At 38.0% G+C, this 17,791-nt stretch overlaps 1 protein-coding gene and 1 long non-coding RNA gene across 4 annotated transcripts; one reads left to right on the top strand and one right to left on the bottom strand.

Annotated features, from left to right (window-relative positions):
* Nucleotides 1-4,586: 4,586 nt before the first annotated feature.
* LOC122081455 lies at nt 4,587-6,445 on the bottom strand. 2 transcript variants are annotated; one of them, XR_006141092.1, is made up of 3 exons: nt 5,295-6,445; nt 4,908-5,228; nt 4,587-4,832 (listed from the first exon to the last, which is right to left on the bottom strand). It is a non-coding gene; the product is annotated as an uncharacterized LOC122081455 (long non-coding RNA). The 2 variants fall into 2 exon arrangements; XR_006141091.1 differs by lacking the exon at nt 4,587-4,832 and having other exon boundaries at nt 4,959-5,228; nt 5,295-5,405; nt 6,052-6,445.
* Nucleotides 6,446-6,885: 440 nt separating this feature from the next.
* On the top strand, nt 6,886-17,556 carry LOC122081025. Of its 2 annotated transcripts, none has more exons than XM_042647962.1 (6): nt 6,886-7,259; nt 7,384-7,562; nt 14,223-14,254; nt 14,368-14,427; nt 17,017-17,265; nt 17,366-17,556. In XM_042647962.1, exons 2-5 carry the CDS (start codon nt 7,409-7,411, stop codon nt 17,251-17,253), a joined length of 483 nt encoding a protein of 160 aa, XP_042503896.1. In that variant the 5' UTR covers nt 6,886-7,259; nt 7,384-7,408; the 3' UTR covers nt 17,254-17,265; nt 17,366-17,556. The 2 variants fall into 2 exon arrangements, with proteins under 2 accessions (XP_042503896.1, XP_042503895.1); XM_042647961.1 differs by having other exon boundaries at nt 6,895-7,259; nt 17,363-17,556.
* The last annotated feature ends 235 nt before the right edge of the window (nt 17,557-17,791 follow it).

Genomic DNA, 17,791 nt, shown 5'->3' with positions numbered 1-17,791 from the left:
AGAGGTGGGGGCTTGCAGTACTTGAGTTTCTTGGTCCTTATATATTAGAAATTAAGCATTATTATAGATCAAGATGAAATTCTAACAACAGTGGATGATTGAATTATGTCGTAATATGTTGACTTTTGATGGAAGGGATTAAAAAAAGGGTCACATGGAAAAATAGGAGCACATGAAATCTCCATGAAAGAATGATAAAATATCACGTTCGGTATAGTTTAATGGAGGAATTCATTTGAATGTTTAATTAATAAAACGGGTTTCAATTTATTTTAGGAATTGAAATCGGAATTGAATCGTATTTATCGGAATATGATTCCACTAAGAAGACTAGTTAGGCCCAACCTGGCCCAACCCTGAGCCTTGTAGGGTTGGGCTCGAGCATGAACTCGATAGGATTGGGTTAGGTTAGGTTTGGGTTGACTTTTGGGACCTAGGGTTGGGTTAAGGTTTTAAGAAACCCAACCCAACCCGACCCTGTTTCTGGGTTAGGGTTTCAAGAAACCCGACCCAACTCGGCTGTGTTTCACCCCTAGTCGACATCCCTTGGTGACTTCAAATTTTCATCAATGGCTTACATCCTTCTTTTTTTTTTGGGGTGGGGGGGGGGGGAAGGGCGAGATGGATCTAGTTGTAACTCTTCTAAAATTCAGGTTTGGAAAGAATTAACTACCTTTTTAGATTCTCAAGAGGTATCAAAATTCGGCTGTATGTTTTGAGTGCTTAGACATAGTAGACACTGAGGCCAGTTGGACTGGTACTTGACTAGTGAAAGTGGACATAGTGGACAAGCCTACTGCCTGTGTACCTGAGCCAAATAGTGAAGGAAATAGGTCAGGGTGATGTTTTGAAGATCATACTCATGCATATGGAAAAAAATCGTTTGCAATTCCGATCTCGTACAATTCCGTGCAATACCACCTTCAGGCGGTGACACGTGTATTGATACCAATACAATGGCTCAGATCTGATTTAAATGCTTTTTCACTGATTTAATGTTTTATTAGTTGTACCAGATCTGGACCATTGTATTGGTATCAATACACGTGTCATCGCCTGAAGGTGGTATTGCACGGAATTGTACGAGATTGGAATTGTAGACGATTTCAACCCCATGCATATGTCTGACCTGTGGGCCAATGGTTGAGACTGTTGAGTGGATAAGTTTACCGTCACCGGCAGGTCAACTGTCGGATCACCAGCCAGTTGGTGCCACCGACCGATGGTGGTGTCTACAGCAAAAACTGCATTTTTGCTTTGTGGGTCCCACAACCTTGCGGGCATGCCTCGACCATTCACATAGGATGATAGGGCATTAAATCCTGGTTATGTGGCACCCGATATGTAAATGATCAGGTGGACCCACATGCCAACATTAATGATTAATTCAAATTAAAAAAATTGGGCATATGAGACAAACATGCCTTAGTGGGAGGATTTTAACCACTTTAAATACCCTCTCTTCTCTCATTTCTCTCATTTCTCTCATTTCTCTCATTTCTCTCATTTCTCTCATTTACAATAAGAAAAATTGAAAAATTGAAAAATTGGGCCTATAAGCCAAACATGCCTTATAACCACTTTAAATACCCTCTCCTCTATTTCTCTCATTTACAATAAGCAAATTTCATTTGAAAGAGAGGAGAAGAGAGAAAGAAGAAGAAGAAGATAAGAAGAAGAGGAAGGAGAGGGAGAGGAAGGGGGTGGGCTGGGTCAGAGATGGGGAGAAATTCAATGAGAAAACAATAAAATAGAAGAGGGAAATTATACGCTATGAATGCTCAATGCCCTCACTAAATTCAAATGTTAGCACACCCAGAATCTTCCCACCGGGACTACTTGAATCCAATTCAAAACCTGATTAGGAGTGTACGTAAATTGGGTGTTTTAGTGAATCTTTATCAGTTTGGTTGCTTCCAGTAAATATGTAACATAAAAAACAAACAGATAGAGACCACACAAAAGCGAACAATTGCCGGTGGAAGAAGGATTTGAGGTGAAAACAGTCTTTATTACAGAGATCCATGGCTTCATCTGCTATGATTATGCCGGATTAGAGAAGATATTGTAAGAAAAGAGGGGTGGTGTTTACACTGGTGCCCAAGAACTGCTCTTGACCACTGCGAGGAAGTCCACGATGCACAAGGGTTTGGTGAGAGAGAGAGAGAGAGGATACGGAGAGGTACGCTGGATCGAAAAGTATTTGTCAGGTTTACCAATGTATTTTAACAGATTCAGGTTATTCTCCCCTATAAAGTTATATGCAAATCCAATGGTTGAAATTAAATTAATTAAGTCCAAAGGTTCTCAACGTGCTAGCACACCTGATACCAAGGTGTTCTGCTAGTTTTCCTACACCTCTCCTAAAAAAGGGAAAAGACTGGGAATACTAGCACATTACCTAGGAATTAGGTATGCTAGCCTATATTATCCGTTGGATTTGGCAGATTAAATCCATACTGTTGAAGATATAAGTATGTACACCGCTATACGTGTATAAAATATGATACAAAACTTTAAAAAATTGGGTATATACTAGTGGGTGTCAGATGTAAGGCAATCTTATCTGACATTTGTCTTGGGACTTGACTATTTCTCCTGTTCTAACCTATTACTGTAGCGTCCCTCTTTCGCTGGTAGTCGGAGAAGAAAGACGAACCTTTACAGCAATAATGAAAAACCAGCAAGCGCCTATAGTTGCTATTGGCACCGAAAAAAAAAAAAAAAAAAAAACGCCTGTAGCTGCTACCGACAAAAAAAGCTCACCAGAGATTCTCTCTTTTAACTGCTGCTCGAAGAAGCGGAGATTCTGGTTCTGTGCATTGCTACACGAAGAAGACATAGGTTGTTTCCAACTTGTCTTTCATCTCTTCACTGCAAATGGAAGAATAAATCGGCTGTCTTCCACCTGTTTCTCTGTCTTAATTGCGACGCGAAGAAGAGGTTTCCTGTTAGCGCCTGTGTATGTCTTTATTGAAGGTGGGAAGAAAATTCGCCGAGATCATTTCTAAAGTTAAACGTTGGTAGGAATCTGAGGTCACTCATTTTTCCCTTGAAGAGCTCCCCTGTTTGCGCATTTGAGTTATTTGAATGTATGGAAGGTTTGATCGGCTGGTTCTTATGATTCCAAAATATAGTACTCGTAGGGTTTGTTATTCTAAATTTTTGAAGTATGCTGTATGAAATTTGTGTTCAATTGTTCTACGTTTATTAAATTTTTTAAGGAGTAGGATATTTTGATTTCCGGTTTTTAGGTTTTGTGATCCATCTAAATTGAAACGTAATTACTGTTTTTTTTTTTTATTAAATCTGATAATTTTACTCATAACCACCCCAACAAAATCATTTAGAATGTAATCTTAACTCTACTCATTCAATATGGAAAATTTTTGAAGCCAGGATACATGAGGCTGTTGAAGTAATTATTGGAGCAGTTATCTTTATCTAGAAAACAATGAGTTTTAGATTCTTGTGATGAGATCTATAAGTGTTCAATTCAATTAAACTGCTGCAACAAATCTTGTTCCATTGTTGAAATTACCTTGAAGACCTCCCTGGTTTGTGCTTTTGTTTTTCCTTGTCTGTGATGAAGTGTATATGCCCCATACCAGTGCTGCATACTTCTTAGGAAACTTAAAAAGGATTTTGATCAGAGTACAAAATTGTAAAGCCAAGATCAATCATGGTCTGAGGAATTTTGTAAAAGGAACAATAAATTAGTATGTTTTCGTAGAAAAGTCCTATGATAAAGCCAAGATCAATCATACAAAATTAGCCATGTTTTGTTAAGAACCCCCATACCCACAGAATAAATTAGAACAAATGAAGAACAGATTCAAGTCATGTGATTGAACCTGTAAATAAAAAAGGGTAAGATTACTTGAATGAAATAAGGGTCGGAAGAAATCAAGTTTGGAGCTTCTGAACAAAAGAACTGGATCATTATACTCATCTCTAGAAATCACACCAGAATATGTCCAGTTGTGAGTCTTGTTGTGACCAAGGTGTCCACCATTAAGTGTAGTATGAAATCTATCACCGTTGAGGCAACATCATACCTAGTCTTAGAATTAACTATTGTCTTGATAGTTACTACATCCTTTATGAATTAGAGCCTTGGGTTTCCTTCATCACCTCAATAAATTGAGTCATTTTTTGAAACCAGGTTCTTCTCTTATCCCATGGAAAAGAAGTTCCATTTTAAGTCAGAAAGAGTTTGGATTTCATATAAGCATATTATGTTTTGCATATACTTTTTGACTACACCCCCACCCCAGCTTTTTTTTTTTGGGGGAGGGGGGGTTGGGGTAGCCCATGAAGGTGTTATTGGTGGAAGTGGATACAAGACTGCATAGGAATGATACTAGTGCAACTGATACCCAGTCTTGGTATATGGATATGAGCTGGTTTGCTGGGGTTAGTCTTGTAGACTAATGTAGCTAAACTTTCTTGTCATCCTCCAATATTCACCAATTCATTCAAAATATGATTAATAATGACATACTCTTTTGATACCCAGTCTTGGTATATGGATATGGACAGGTTCTCTACAATGAGAACATTCTCACCTCTGTTCCCCAGTCATCTTTCTAGATTATAGGAAGCTCCTCCTCTCAACGGAAACTTTTGAAATTGTTCTTTTAAGTTCAAAGAGTATTTTCACATTAAAATGTAGAGAATCTACTTCATCTCATAGCAATGAAAAAAATATGTATGTAATTGGAGACAGTTTGTTCCGAACCATCGGTCAATCACATAGTTTCTGGATACTTGGACAATGAATCAGGACATCTCTCACATCTTGTGCTTCAAAAGACTTGCAACGGGCACACCTGAATGCCATTGAGTTAATCTTTGCACTTAGAAATTTCTTAGGTTCAGATAATCAACTAGACAATAGTGTTTACCATTGCCATTGCTGCACCAACTCATTCAACTAGCATACATCTACTAAATGAGCAGACCTGTAAATAGTGTTCTATTAATTGCCTTGTAAGTACCTAGCTTCCAATATATTGTCTAAACCTTTTCAAGGAGGCCAGATCATTTTTGAAATTTTTTGTTAACAAAGTGGCAAATGAAAAGAATGCTCTACAGGATCTCATAAAGCTGAAGTCGTTACTACAGTACATGTCATAATACAGAAAAAGACCACTGAATGTGCTTGTCTAGCCTTCTACCCCTTAATGAATTCCTGGATAGCTTTCTGTTGCTTTGTAGACTCGAACCTACAAATGAGATTATATCCTTCATGAATTAAAATGAGAGAGAGAGAGAGAGAGAGAGAATCATACAGCAGGGTCTGAGTATGATCCCGAACAAAGAGCAAAATGTACATAGTGATTTGCATTTTAACAATAACAAGTCTGCATATGTAATCTTTGGATGTTTTGCCTTCACTTCTTCTGGCCTTAGAAAAAATGAAAAAAATGAGTTTCCTTCAAACTAGTGCAAGTTGAGAATCCTTAAAAATAAATAAATAAATAAATAAATAATAAAAAAAAAGGAAGAAAGAAAAAGAAAGAAAAGATGCACTCCCTCTTCCAAAAAGTAACCAGCCATAGTTTTTACAGTACATAAAATGAGCTCAGTATCAAAGTATCAGTTAGGTGCAATCATCCTATAAGATCATGAACATCAACCAACAAGTTTTTCAATTTGTAGGAGCTTTTCATCCAGCTCCTTGGACATTTCACAGATGAATCCCCCCAGAGAAGAATACCAAGTTATTATAATTTTGAAAGGCATGAGTAATACAATTACTACACAATTGCATTATCTCTGTTTCTTAATGGATCATATTGTTCAAATTTGATGATATCAGAGTACAAAGATGGCTTAAACGTTATCAAGGCATTCACTAAAAAACTATTACAAAATCAGTAACATATCTTAGAGGCGGCAACTTCATGTATATGATAAGAACCACCGACTACGACATTATATCAATATGTTGACACCCAGATTAGTAAATTAAATTCATTAAACAAAAAAGGAAGTGCAGCCATATTAAAATTTCAAAAAAAAGAGGGCAAGGAAGCAAAAGCTGACCAGCGGCGACCATAGATGATCCCTGCAGACTTCTATCAAATAAAACCTTCACTCTTCTCTTCCTCTCTTCCCCTTTTCCCCTCTTCCAGCTAACCAGCGGCGACCAGAGATGATCCCTGCAGAAGTCGAGAGAAGATTTTTCTTCAGACTTCTATCAAATGAAACCTTCACTTTTCTCTTCCTCTCTCCCAGCTTTCCCTGCGGCGACCATAGATGATCCCTGCAGAGGTCGAGAGAAGCTCTTCTCTTCCTCTCTCCCAGCTCTCCCAGTGGCTACCACAGATTTTGAATAATCTGAATAGGTCGAGAGAACAAGCCCTAACTCGTTCAGACCACTTCCAAATTAAATCTTGGACTGAAGTTGAAAGGGACGTTGCAGAGAGTATACCTTTTTCAGAGCAATGTATTTGAATTTACCAAGACAAATAGTATAGAATTGCCAGTGTATTTTAACTTTATTGAGTTACCTTTCTCCTATAAAGTAAGATGCAAATCTAAGGATTGAAATTAAATTGATCAAATCCTACGGCTAATATCCTGCTGGCATTCTTAATTCCTAGGTACTACGTTAGTATACCTATCCCTCTCCCAAAAATATGAGAAAGAAACCAAAGGAGAGAAAATCCTTTTCCCATAAAAAAAAATATGATAAAGAAACCAAACGAGAGAAAACATGAGAGAGACAAGACTCCGCAGGTCTTTGTCTAACACCCCTGACTGGAGAGGATATGAATCCCTCCACGTAATAGTCCCTGATCCTATAATGGGGCTTGCACCACAGAATGATGCAGATCCACCGGATGTTAGTGGAGGCCAGCAGTGAGACAAGTCCATTGGCTAGCCAGCCCACAGTGGTAATACGTGAATAGCCCGTCTCATCATTGGCCCGATCACCCTTCCCTATTCGAGGCCTACCAAACGCCCTCCCACATCTAATAAAATCCCTATTCTGTACAACTTCCTTTCAATTTTTTTCCATTTCTTTCCCTCAAAGCTTATGCAACAAATCTATTGCTTTCAACTCTCTCTCTCTCTCTCTCTCTCTCTCTCTCTCAAGCAGGGACACTAACACTCTCTCAGTCTGATTCTCACACATTGCTTCGTTTCCTTGTTCTTGAACCAGTGGCTTTTTGAGGAGTCCGTCTCTGATCCCTCATTTCCTTCTCGAGATGAAGATTAGCAATTCTAAGCTTCTGAGGTTGGACTAGGTAGAGATCTTTATTGCAATTTACTCGTCATTCATTTCGTTTTTTCTTTTAATTGATCTTCTCCTTCTAATCCCAGTTACTGAATCTTTTTTGCTTAATTTTTTTCTCCTCCCTGGCCGAGAAGGTGGTTGTGGTCTGAGCAAGTGACCATGCCTTTGAGACGGGGATCCTCTGGTCCTGGCCTCCAGAGGAACAGAAGCGTTTGCTGTCGTGTACCTTTCGCAATTCTCCTTTTCTTTGCAGTTGCGCCCTTGCTTTTTCTCATCGGACGGAGTCTCCACACCACTACCACCGCCACAATCGGTTAGTTTCCTCTCTACTTCTGTTGTGCATTTTCCTCTTCTTGATCTTGTTGTTTCGGGATGCAATTTTTCATTAGTCTGTAATGTGGTTAAAATCTCTATTATCTGTAATGTGGTTAAAATCTCTATTAATTTTCTAGATCTCACCTTGGTTACTCCGTTCTTGGAATCTCCTCATACTCGTGTAGTGGTAAATCCGTAAATAAGAAAAAAAATAAGGAAAACCAAAAATAAAACCAGAAGGTTCTGGTTCACCCAGAGAAGGGCAAGAGAGTTATGCATGCCTCTGTTGAGTCATCTTGATTTGGTAGCTTTTACCAGAGCAACTATGCTGCCAAAATAAGGGTGAATCCCTTTTGTTTTTAATTTTTGCCACGACTGTATCTCGAATTACTCTGCGCTGGCGATGTGGGTGTACTTGAAATTTTGCATTTTTCATGTTCGAAAATTCCATCACTCACAAGAACTCGAAGTTAACTAAAGAATCTTTATCCTGACCATCTTGAAACAGCTACATGTATCGTGATGTCATTCCACTCTATCTAGAGCAATCTCTTCTGTTAAAGTGTCAGTTGTCAGGAATTGTATCACTTCCTGTAGCAGTGTTGGCTTTGGCGTTCCTTTCTCCTTCCAGAGTCTGCACCGTATAAATCCTAATGATCATTGCGCATCTGTCAAGTAGAACCAAAACATATCTATCGCAAGATGAATTTTTTGAGAAGTTCTCTGGGAGTTCTGTTACAGAGATAAATAGAAGCAAAATGGTTTCTCTTTTCTCGGGGGACAATGAGTTAAGGGACTAAAGGGATGATATCTTGGTGGTTCAAGACAAGCCTAAAAAATGGTAATGTCTAAATGATGATGCTTGAAATGTTTCCTCTTGTAGACAACTTGGGGATCCAAATTCAAGTGGTGGCTCATGTAAGTGGCAAGACAAGTAATTTTTCTCCAGTCTCCACAGTAGGTTAGGACAATTTTGGAGTTATGTCTGTGCAATGAACCCGTCAATGAGATTACATAAATCCTGCCTTAAGGGGATTTAAAACATTAAACATCCATTGATTAGGATTGAAGAACTAGTTTGACAAGATGCAGATTAAATTTTTTTCCCCGATGTGCTTCTGATCTTTTTGGCATCTGTTGCTAGCATGGTTCGAGGATTGGTTGATAACAAGATCAGGGTCAGTACGGTGGGACCTATCCATTTACTTATAACAGTTGGTTGATTGATTACTTGATTAACTACCAATGTCTAGCTCTTGCTCTCTGATTGCTCATCCTTTGTTTGGGTTGTCAGTTTCCATATCAATGCTGAAATCATTCTGCTCTATTGTTAATCCTTAGGTCCTTAATTAGGTTTCTCTTGCATAAGTGAATAGGTTTTTACATTAGGGTTTTGACAGATTTTTTCAGATGCACGTGCGTGATATCTTTAGTCCCACTTAGTGTTGACTTGGTTCTCCCTTTTCTTTTACTGACACTTTCCCTCCATGAATTCTATATTTTTCATTGTTAACACTTGATAACCATTTTTACTTCACAAATCTATCACTCAAAATATATTCTCTCCATACACTCGACCAGAAATAAACACTGGCCTGTTATCTTTAACCCTAGCAACAGCCACCAAAAGACATGTTTCCCTTCCAGATTTCAATCTTTATTGGTTGAAACACATTCCACCCACCATATATGCCAACTGCCTCGCATATTTCAACATTTTCTGCACTGCTTTAAATCCCTAAAATGTTGTATATGTCTAAAACCCTTGTAATCTACCCACCTGATGCAGTTGCATGTGCATGGGTGGACTAGCATGACTCGTTCTGGAAACCTAGACTAAGACGAACCCAAACCCGAACCCAAACTCAAATCCAAACCCGACCCCTAATAAAATGATGCAGAATTGAGGCTGAACTAGGTTGACCCTTCGGGCAATCTCAACCAAGACAAACCGGATCCGATTGGATTTTTGGGATCAGTAGGATATTTTAGGATTTACTTTATTTAGGAAATATTGAGTTATTTTAATTGGGAAGATATGTAATCTTTATTTTGAGTAGTTGTTAGACAAGTACGAAGTTACCAATTTGAGTTTTATTCTGTTTCTAATTTTATTAGTTAGAACTTAGGAAGTAATTAGGAGTTGCTAATTTAATTTTAGATTTTAATTAGGCAAGTTTTAATTTCAGTTTATTATATAAAGGCTTGTAACCCAAGTTGTCAGACAGATTTTGAGAATGAATTGAATTGAATTGAATTGAATGTTTTGGTGCCGCGTATGGTGCAAGGCTAGGTCGTGTGACCTCCTTCCCCCCCTTTTTGCGATATCTTCTCTTCTCCCCTACAATTCTGAGTTCTCTCAGGGGTTTTTTTCCGTTCTCTACTGGCCCTCCATCAAGTGGTATCAGAGCCAAAGGATCCTCTCATGCATTCTCTTTTCCTTCCCATCTTCTCCCCATTCTCTGTTTTGGTTTCTGCCGAGACTGAGAAAAAAAAAAAAACTTTGTTGAACTCTCTCCTGCAATAGCCCCATACTTCCGTAAACCCCCTTTGATTCCTATTTTGCAAACCCCTTTCCCTGCTATAACAACACCAAAAAAAGAGAGAGAAAAAAAAAGAAAGGAGTCCTCGGACCAAAACCCACCCTCCATTCGAGTCTGCCCTACCAAAACCCCACCACCCTTCTCTCTTTTTTCCCTTCGATTGAACCCCTCACTTAGGGTTCCGCAAGCAACAAGTGAAAAGGAAAAAAAGAAAAAAAAGAAGTCGACAAAGAGAAATAGCAGAGAGAGCGAGCGGAATCAGAAAAAAAAGAAGAAAGAAGCGAGAAGGAGAGGACAGAAGAAGAGAAGAGAAAGCAAGAGAGAGAACTTTCGTACCTGGTTCGAAACCCTTCCACAGGTCGCATCTAGGCAATGCCGACTTCCTTTGACGTCATCGGCCTCTGGAGCTCCTCCTCCTTTCCTCTTGTTTGACCCTTCTCCGTTGCAGCGGTATAGCCTCGTTGTTCCTTGGATCGACAAAGAAGAAGAATCCCATTGGGTTCTCACTCTGTTTTGTTGGTATAGGAAACCCCATCTTTTTGTCGAATCCTTATTTCCCCTTTTGTTTTACTTTGTTTTCCATATTTACCCCTCTATAGTGCCCTTATTCTGATTTACTCCTATTTTTAATCTTGGTTCCAGGTATACCCCTGTCCCATACATACTCTATATTGAGGGATATATTTGAACTTTCCAAATTACAGTTCTGCCATCCCATCATAAACTTTGGTTTATTTACCAACTTTTCATTATTACCATGGATTCCTTTGTATTCAAATTTACAGTGCGACTACCAAATGGAAAGCCTGCTCATTTGTTGATTGATGAGAGACAACATGATAGTTTCGTCAGTGGGTGAAACAGGGTCGGGTTTCTTAAAACCCCAACCCAACCCTAGGTCCCCAAAACTCAACTCAGGCCTAACCCAACCATGCCAAGTTCATGCTCAAGCCCAACTCTATCGGGCTCAGGGTTGGGTTGGGTTGACCTTGAATCGTTCTGCATTTTTTTTTTTTTTGTTATTTTTTTCCTACAAAAGGTCACAAATGTTAAGCCTATACTTACCAGGGGGTGGGGAGATTTTAAGACTATGGCCAGCCCTTGTTCCACCCCTAATCCATAAATTTGCATCAAGCAAGGTTGTCAATTTGGTTATAAGATAGACCTTTTAATCGTTTGGCATCACCACATCTCCCAGAAGTTGGATAGGCCAAATTTTGGCACAGTTCTTGATGATTCTTACAATATCTAAGAGTAGAGACAACCTATGGAAAGAAAAGGGGGGATATAGTTTGACCATTTGGTCGTCTTAGCTCAATATGTAAGAGTATGTGGCTTGTGTAACACATAATGTGGGTTAAAGTAATGCAGACAGCTTGTGTAATGCTTGTGTAACACATTATGTGGCTTGTGTAACACATGCTGTGGGCCTAGGGGAAGGGGAACACTATTACTAAACATAATAATAAATCAGGGTTAAAATCGGGCTAGGTTGGATCGGGCTAGGTCGGGTTAACCTTCATAACCAGGTTAGACAGGGTTTGGGCTCAAGGTGGGCCAAGGCGGCCCAAACTTACACCCTTAGTTTCGTCTCACGGTTTGTGGTGGATATGTTGTTAGAGACCAATCGGATTATTTTTGAGTTAGAGGATGATGAATTTGTTGAATTCTCTGTTTCTCATTATTATGATGGTGCATTTTGTGAAGTGTTTGACTCTCCTTAACACATCATTAAATTGGGTTGATGTTGGTTGGAACAACGAGATGACATCCTTGATCGTGACAATAATGTGTGCACCCTCCAGGCTTACCACGTTTGTCAAAAATTTAATCTTCATGGATTGGTTGAGTCAAAGAAATTGATAACCCCAATACAACCACAAGATGAACCAAATGCATAAACACAAGTAGAAGATCGTCCTGTTATGGAACATGTGATGACAATAGAAAGTGAGAGAATCGTGGATCAAGTAATGAAGGACATTAATGCAATGCCACTTGTTCACCATCATGAGTTCGTTCTTCCCCATGATTTTCCGAACTTGAATGCACCTCCACCGGTTCACAACTTGGATTTTGTTCGTGATGCAGACAATGAGCAATTCACCCCCCGCTCGTGAGTTTTTATTGTTATCATTCTTTAAAACTCATAGACGAGTTTTTCTCAACATCGGGGGAGTTGATGCAGAATTGAGGCTGAATTGGGTTGACCCTTCGGGCAATCTCAATCAAGATGAACCAGATCCGATTGGATTTTTGGGGTCAGTAGGATTTTTTAGGATTTACTTTATTTAGGAAATATTGAGTTGTTTTAATTAGGGAGATATGTAATCTTTATTTGGGTAGTTGTTAGACAAGTAGGGAGTTACCAATTTGATTTTTATTCTATTTCTAATTTCATTAGTTAGAACTTAGAGAGTAATTAGGAGTTGCTAATTTAATTTTAGATTTTAATTAGACAAGTTTTAATTTCAGTTTATTATATAAAGGCATGTAACCCAGGTTATTAGACAAATTTTGAGAATGAATTGAATTGAATGTTTTGGTGCCGAGTATAGTGCAAGACTAGGTTGTCTGACCTCCTTCCCCCCCTTTGTGTGATATCTTCTCTTCTCCCCTGAAACTCTGAGTTCTCTCAGGGATTTTTTCCCTCTCTCTATGGGCCCTCCGTCATCAAATCTAGTTTTTGGTATATAAGGGTTGATACTTCTGTCGTGGATCTACTAGGCATAAAACCAAGTTGGTTGCTCATATCTTGAAGAACGATTATGGTTTCATGCCGTATATCCAGGAAGGAAACTATTTACCTACTAAGGATGTTCATTGAAAGATATAGAGTCTACAAGAAGGATCTCCATATGGTCTTTATTGACCTAGAAAAATCCTATCAGAGTCCCTAGAGATTTAATATGGCATGTCCTTGTGAAGAGGGGATGTCGAGAAAATATGTGGATGTAATTAAAGATATGTATGTGTGCGTGATGACTAGTGGAAGGTCAAGGTAAGGAGTTCCCAATGCCTCCAAGTCTAAAAATCGTAGTCATAAATATTAGGAGTTTTTTTTCTTTTGGGGGGGGGGTGGTGTTGATTCTAGTTTTGCTTTCAGTTGGGCAGGTAGTTGAAGAAAGGCATAAGAAATTAGCTCATCTTTTAATTGGAAATGAGGATGTGTTCGCAGTGAACATCATGTTTTCTTTTTTTCCAAGTTTAGCTAATAAGATTGGCAGTTAGTTGACTGAGGCAAATATTTGCCAGCTTCGTCTTTGTTCTCGGAGGGTTCATTGCATATTGTACTTATGTTTTCAGCTCATCACAGTCCAGTTTTCTTGATACCTGTGTACATCCTAATATATTCTGGAACGTAACTTTCAGATAAAACAACTTCTGTAAAAGTGGGCGATCCTCTTCATCATATTCTCTGAAGCCTTTTTTATTTATCCATTCAAATGTTTTCAGCATGCATTTCATTGTCACATATAATTATGCTTTTTTTAATGTGGAACTTTCTATTTATTTCATTAATGTATTGATAATCCAATCCTGAAGTTGTAGTTCATTTTTGCCTCCATTGTCCCAACTTTTTAAAGAAAGGGTCTGTTCTGTTTGCCCATGTTACTGGCAATTGAGGTCCCATAATATTCAGTCCGTCATGGTCAGTCGAGTCATAGTTGTATTATGGTCAGTGTACATGTACATTTCCAGAAACATCTCCATAATAATTAAACCTCTCCCCTGAGATCAAATGAATCCTAGTATTTGAAACCTTGAGAAAACTGTTTTGAGTATTGTTGCCTAGAACAGTTTTGGAATTTCATGTTCTCAGAATCTTGGTGAATGACTTGGTTGATGACCGGGGTTTATGCTAACAACTCTTTTTTTGAGTTTCATGAACAAGGAACTTCCATGAATGTGGCTACTGGCTATATGATGAATTAACTAGTGCATAAGAATCTAGTGTGACTATCTTGAAAAAGCTTATTCGTTCACTAGTGGGATCAAGATATGAGGAAACTAATGATTGCTTATATAGATGTGGTTTTGTCCCAACCCGGGTTTTTTTCTTCTTCACATATATATATTTGAACTTATGAAACCTATAATTATTTATTGAGCAGATCCAAACGGAATCCAAACTGGGAATGTACAGGTAGCTTTTCTGAACATTTGTCACTTAGTTACTGCCCTATTTTATATTGGATTATGGAAACCCATCGATCTTTTTTGTTTTCCAAATCTTGAAATTTGGGTGAATGTGTGCAGAATTTAGATTGGCGAGAATGGCTGGCGATGCAATATTTTACATCCATTTTCTCAAAAGAGGCAAGTGGGACTTTATTACATTTCTAACCAAGTTTAGGGATGCTTTTATTTATTTATTTATTTATTTTTACCATTTAATTAATGATTTAGATAAGATACATTTAGTATCAGAGCCTAGGCATGACTCTACCGATGGACTTTCATATCACATATCCCTACTCAAGAAACAGTTTGAAAATCATCATCAAGTTAAAAAAAAGAGCTTCCCACCACACAACGGAACAAAGGCATCAAGTATAATATAAATTAGTTCCGAGGCCAAAATTACACTCCTACCGTAGGGGTTGGCTCTGATACTAATTTTTAAAAGTTATGAAGTCTAGAACTCGAATGTTTAAACCTACAAATACAAAATTAAAACCTAGACGTTAATTAGAGGGTGTTTTCATGAAACCCGAAACCCTTTTTTCAATTTATTTTTAGTATTTTCTTTAATTTTAGCACTGTAGGGGTTGGCTCTGATACCAGTTGTTATGAGTTTCTCGTAGAAGAGGATCTACTTACATCGATCATCTGCAGAAGGTGTCATTTTGTATCTCGATCATGTAATGAGCAAGATCTTCATGTCATCCAAGTTCATGAAATCCAAGTACCTGAAGGTAATGAGGACCAAGATTGAGCTCGACCTGTCACTGTTTATTAAGAAACTTGGACAAGATACATTTAGTATCAGAGCCTAGGCATGACTCTACCGATGGACTTTCATATCACATATCCCTACTCAAGAAGTAGTTTGAAAATCATCATCAAGTTAAAAAAAAGAGCTTCCCACCACACAACGGATCAAAGGCATCAAGTATAATATAAATTAGTTCCGAGGCCAAAATTACACTCCTACCGTAGGGGTTGGCTCTGATACTAATTTTTAAAAGTTATGAAGTCTAGAACTCGAATGTTTAAACCTACAAATACAAAATTAAAACCTAGACGTTAATTAGAGGGTGTTTTCATGAAACCCGAAACCCTTTTTTCAATTTATTTTTAGTATTTTTTTTAATTTTAGCACAGTAGGGGTTGACTCTGATACCAGTTGTTATGATTTTCTAAATGAAGAGGATCTACTTACATCGATCATCTGCAGAAGGTGCCATTTTGTATCTCGATCATGTAATGAGCAAGATCTTCATGTCATCCAAGTTCATGAAATCCAAGTACCTGAAGGTAATGAGGACCAAGATTGAGCTCGACCTGTCACTGTTTATTAAGAAACTTGGACAAGATACATTTAGTATCAGAGCCTAGGCATGACTCTACCGATGAACTTTCATATCACATATCCCTACTCAAGAAGCAGTTTGAAAATCATCATCAGGTTAAAAAAAAGAGCTTCCCACCACACAACGGATCAAAGGCATCAAGTATAATATAAATTAGTTCCGAGGCCAAAATTACACTCCTACCGTAGGGGTTGGCTCTGATACTAATTTTTAAAAGTTATGAAGTCTAGAACTCGAATGGTAAAACCTACAAATACAAAATTAAAACCTAGACGTTAATTAGAGGGTGTTTTCATGAAACCCGAAACCCTTTTTTCAATTTATTTTTAGTATTTTTTTTAATTTTAGCACTGTAGGGGTTGGCTCTGATACCAGTTGTTATGAGTTTTGAAATCTATAACTCAAATTTTTTAACCTCACATAGTTAGAATATGAATAAAAATTAATAGGACAACGAATCTCTCATGAACGCTATCATAATAAGTGATCATGAAGGATAACCAAATAACTATAAGATAATGACATCAAATAATAATTACCCATGTATGCTATGTACGTGTCAGTAAGACTATTCTATTTAATCCAAAGGAGTTGCAATTTTTAGTTATCAGTTAAGGATTGGGTAGGGGATGGTTTGAGGAATTCCATTGAGTAGGGGATGGTAGGGGTGAAAACATCTTCTGCAGTGAGTACGGTGGTGCAGTAAGCATCGGATGGCCGAGATGACCTATGTCTATATCGATATCATATGTTCCAATCAAGTACCAAACGGAATTTTTTCAATCCTTAAAATCATGTGTTATAACCCCAACATGGAATGTAACGTTGAGATTACTGATCTGAATTAGTATCGGTTGATACCAATCTAATTCCAATAAAAAAAATAGATTGCTAAATTTTGTGACGTTTGATGAGACAGAAAAAAATAATAATAGTAAATAAATAACATCCCTAATGATTGGATGAGATGAAATAAAAATAATAGTAATAAATAAATAAATAATATCTTTAAGAACACATCAGCTATGTCAATATCCTTGATGCAGATGAAACAAATCTTGTAAGTGGTTTGGCTCAAACCATGTTTTAAACTAGTCAATTTTAAATAAGTGTAATAGATTATAGATTTCTAGGTGAAAAGGAGGGGTAATCTGGGTATTTAAAAAGAGCAAGGGAGAAAGAGATGTAAAAATAAAAAATCAGGGGAGTGTCAGAAAAAAAAGTACAAAGTCAGGGAGTTTTAGTAAATAAAGGTCAAGTGTAAGAGAGTGAGAAATTCCAAAAAAAAACCCTATAAATATGGGTTCATTTTCGTTTCCCTCCTATTCTTCTCTGCTCTACTCTACTGAGTCTGCTTTGCAATCGGTTTTAGGTTTTCCATGCCTGGAGAGATATGGGGCGAGGAAGTAAGAAATGCTGGAATGAGAAGGTGGCTAGTGGCCCATACATTGCTTCTGCGGCGATTAGTTACCGGTTATTGATGCTTTGGAAGATCACGTCAAGTCTGTTCACAGAGAGTTTACCCTTGGTATCTGTCGTAGGCGTTATTTTGTATCAAAAACAGAAAATGAGCACTCTGTGCATGTCATTGAAGCACATGAAGCTCTGAAGGAGGACTCAGGTAATTTATTTTTGATTGATTGATTTATTATATATTTATTTATTTATTTATTTATCTTAGATCTGTGTTTCCTAATTCTATTTGTGTTTCCTAGCAGCAGAACGTGGAGGAGGTTGAACTTGAGCTCTACGCAACTGGTACTATTATGTAGATCTCCTTTCTCATTCTTTGTTAACAAACTGATTTCACTTGCTTTCCTAATAATAGCAGTAGTCAGCAACTCAGAGATGTGTAAATGCTTGTAAAGAATAAGATCATGATACCTGAAGAGAAGCCCGGTTAAAGCCCGAACCCAATCAAACCAACATGAGACCGACTCATTCCTTAGATAGGTAGGTCAGGGTGAAAACATCCTCTGCAGTGAGTGTAGTGGTGAAGTGAGCATCAGATGGCTGAGATGACCTCGGGGAGCATGCCCAGATGCTCTCAGTCATTTAATGCTCATTGCACCACCGCACTCACTGTAGAGGCTAATCGCTCCACGTTTAAAGGGTATAGACCCATCAGGCTCGGCTAGACCTAACTG

The sequence above is a fragment of the Macadamia integrifolia genome, chromosome 6 (assembly GCF_013358625.1).
Source record: "Macadamia integrifolia cultivar HAES 741 chromosome 6, SCU_Mint_v3, whole genome shotgun sequence".
Lineage (NCBI taxonomy): Eukaryota > Viridiplantae > Streptophyta > Magnoliopsida > Proteales > Proteaceae > Macadamia > Macadamia integrifolia.
This window is presented reverse-complemented; position numbering and strand designations above follow the sequence as displayed.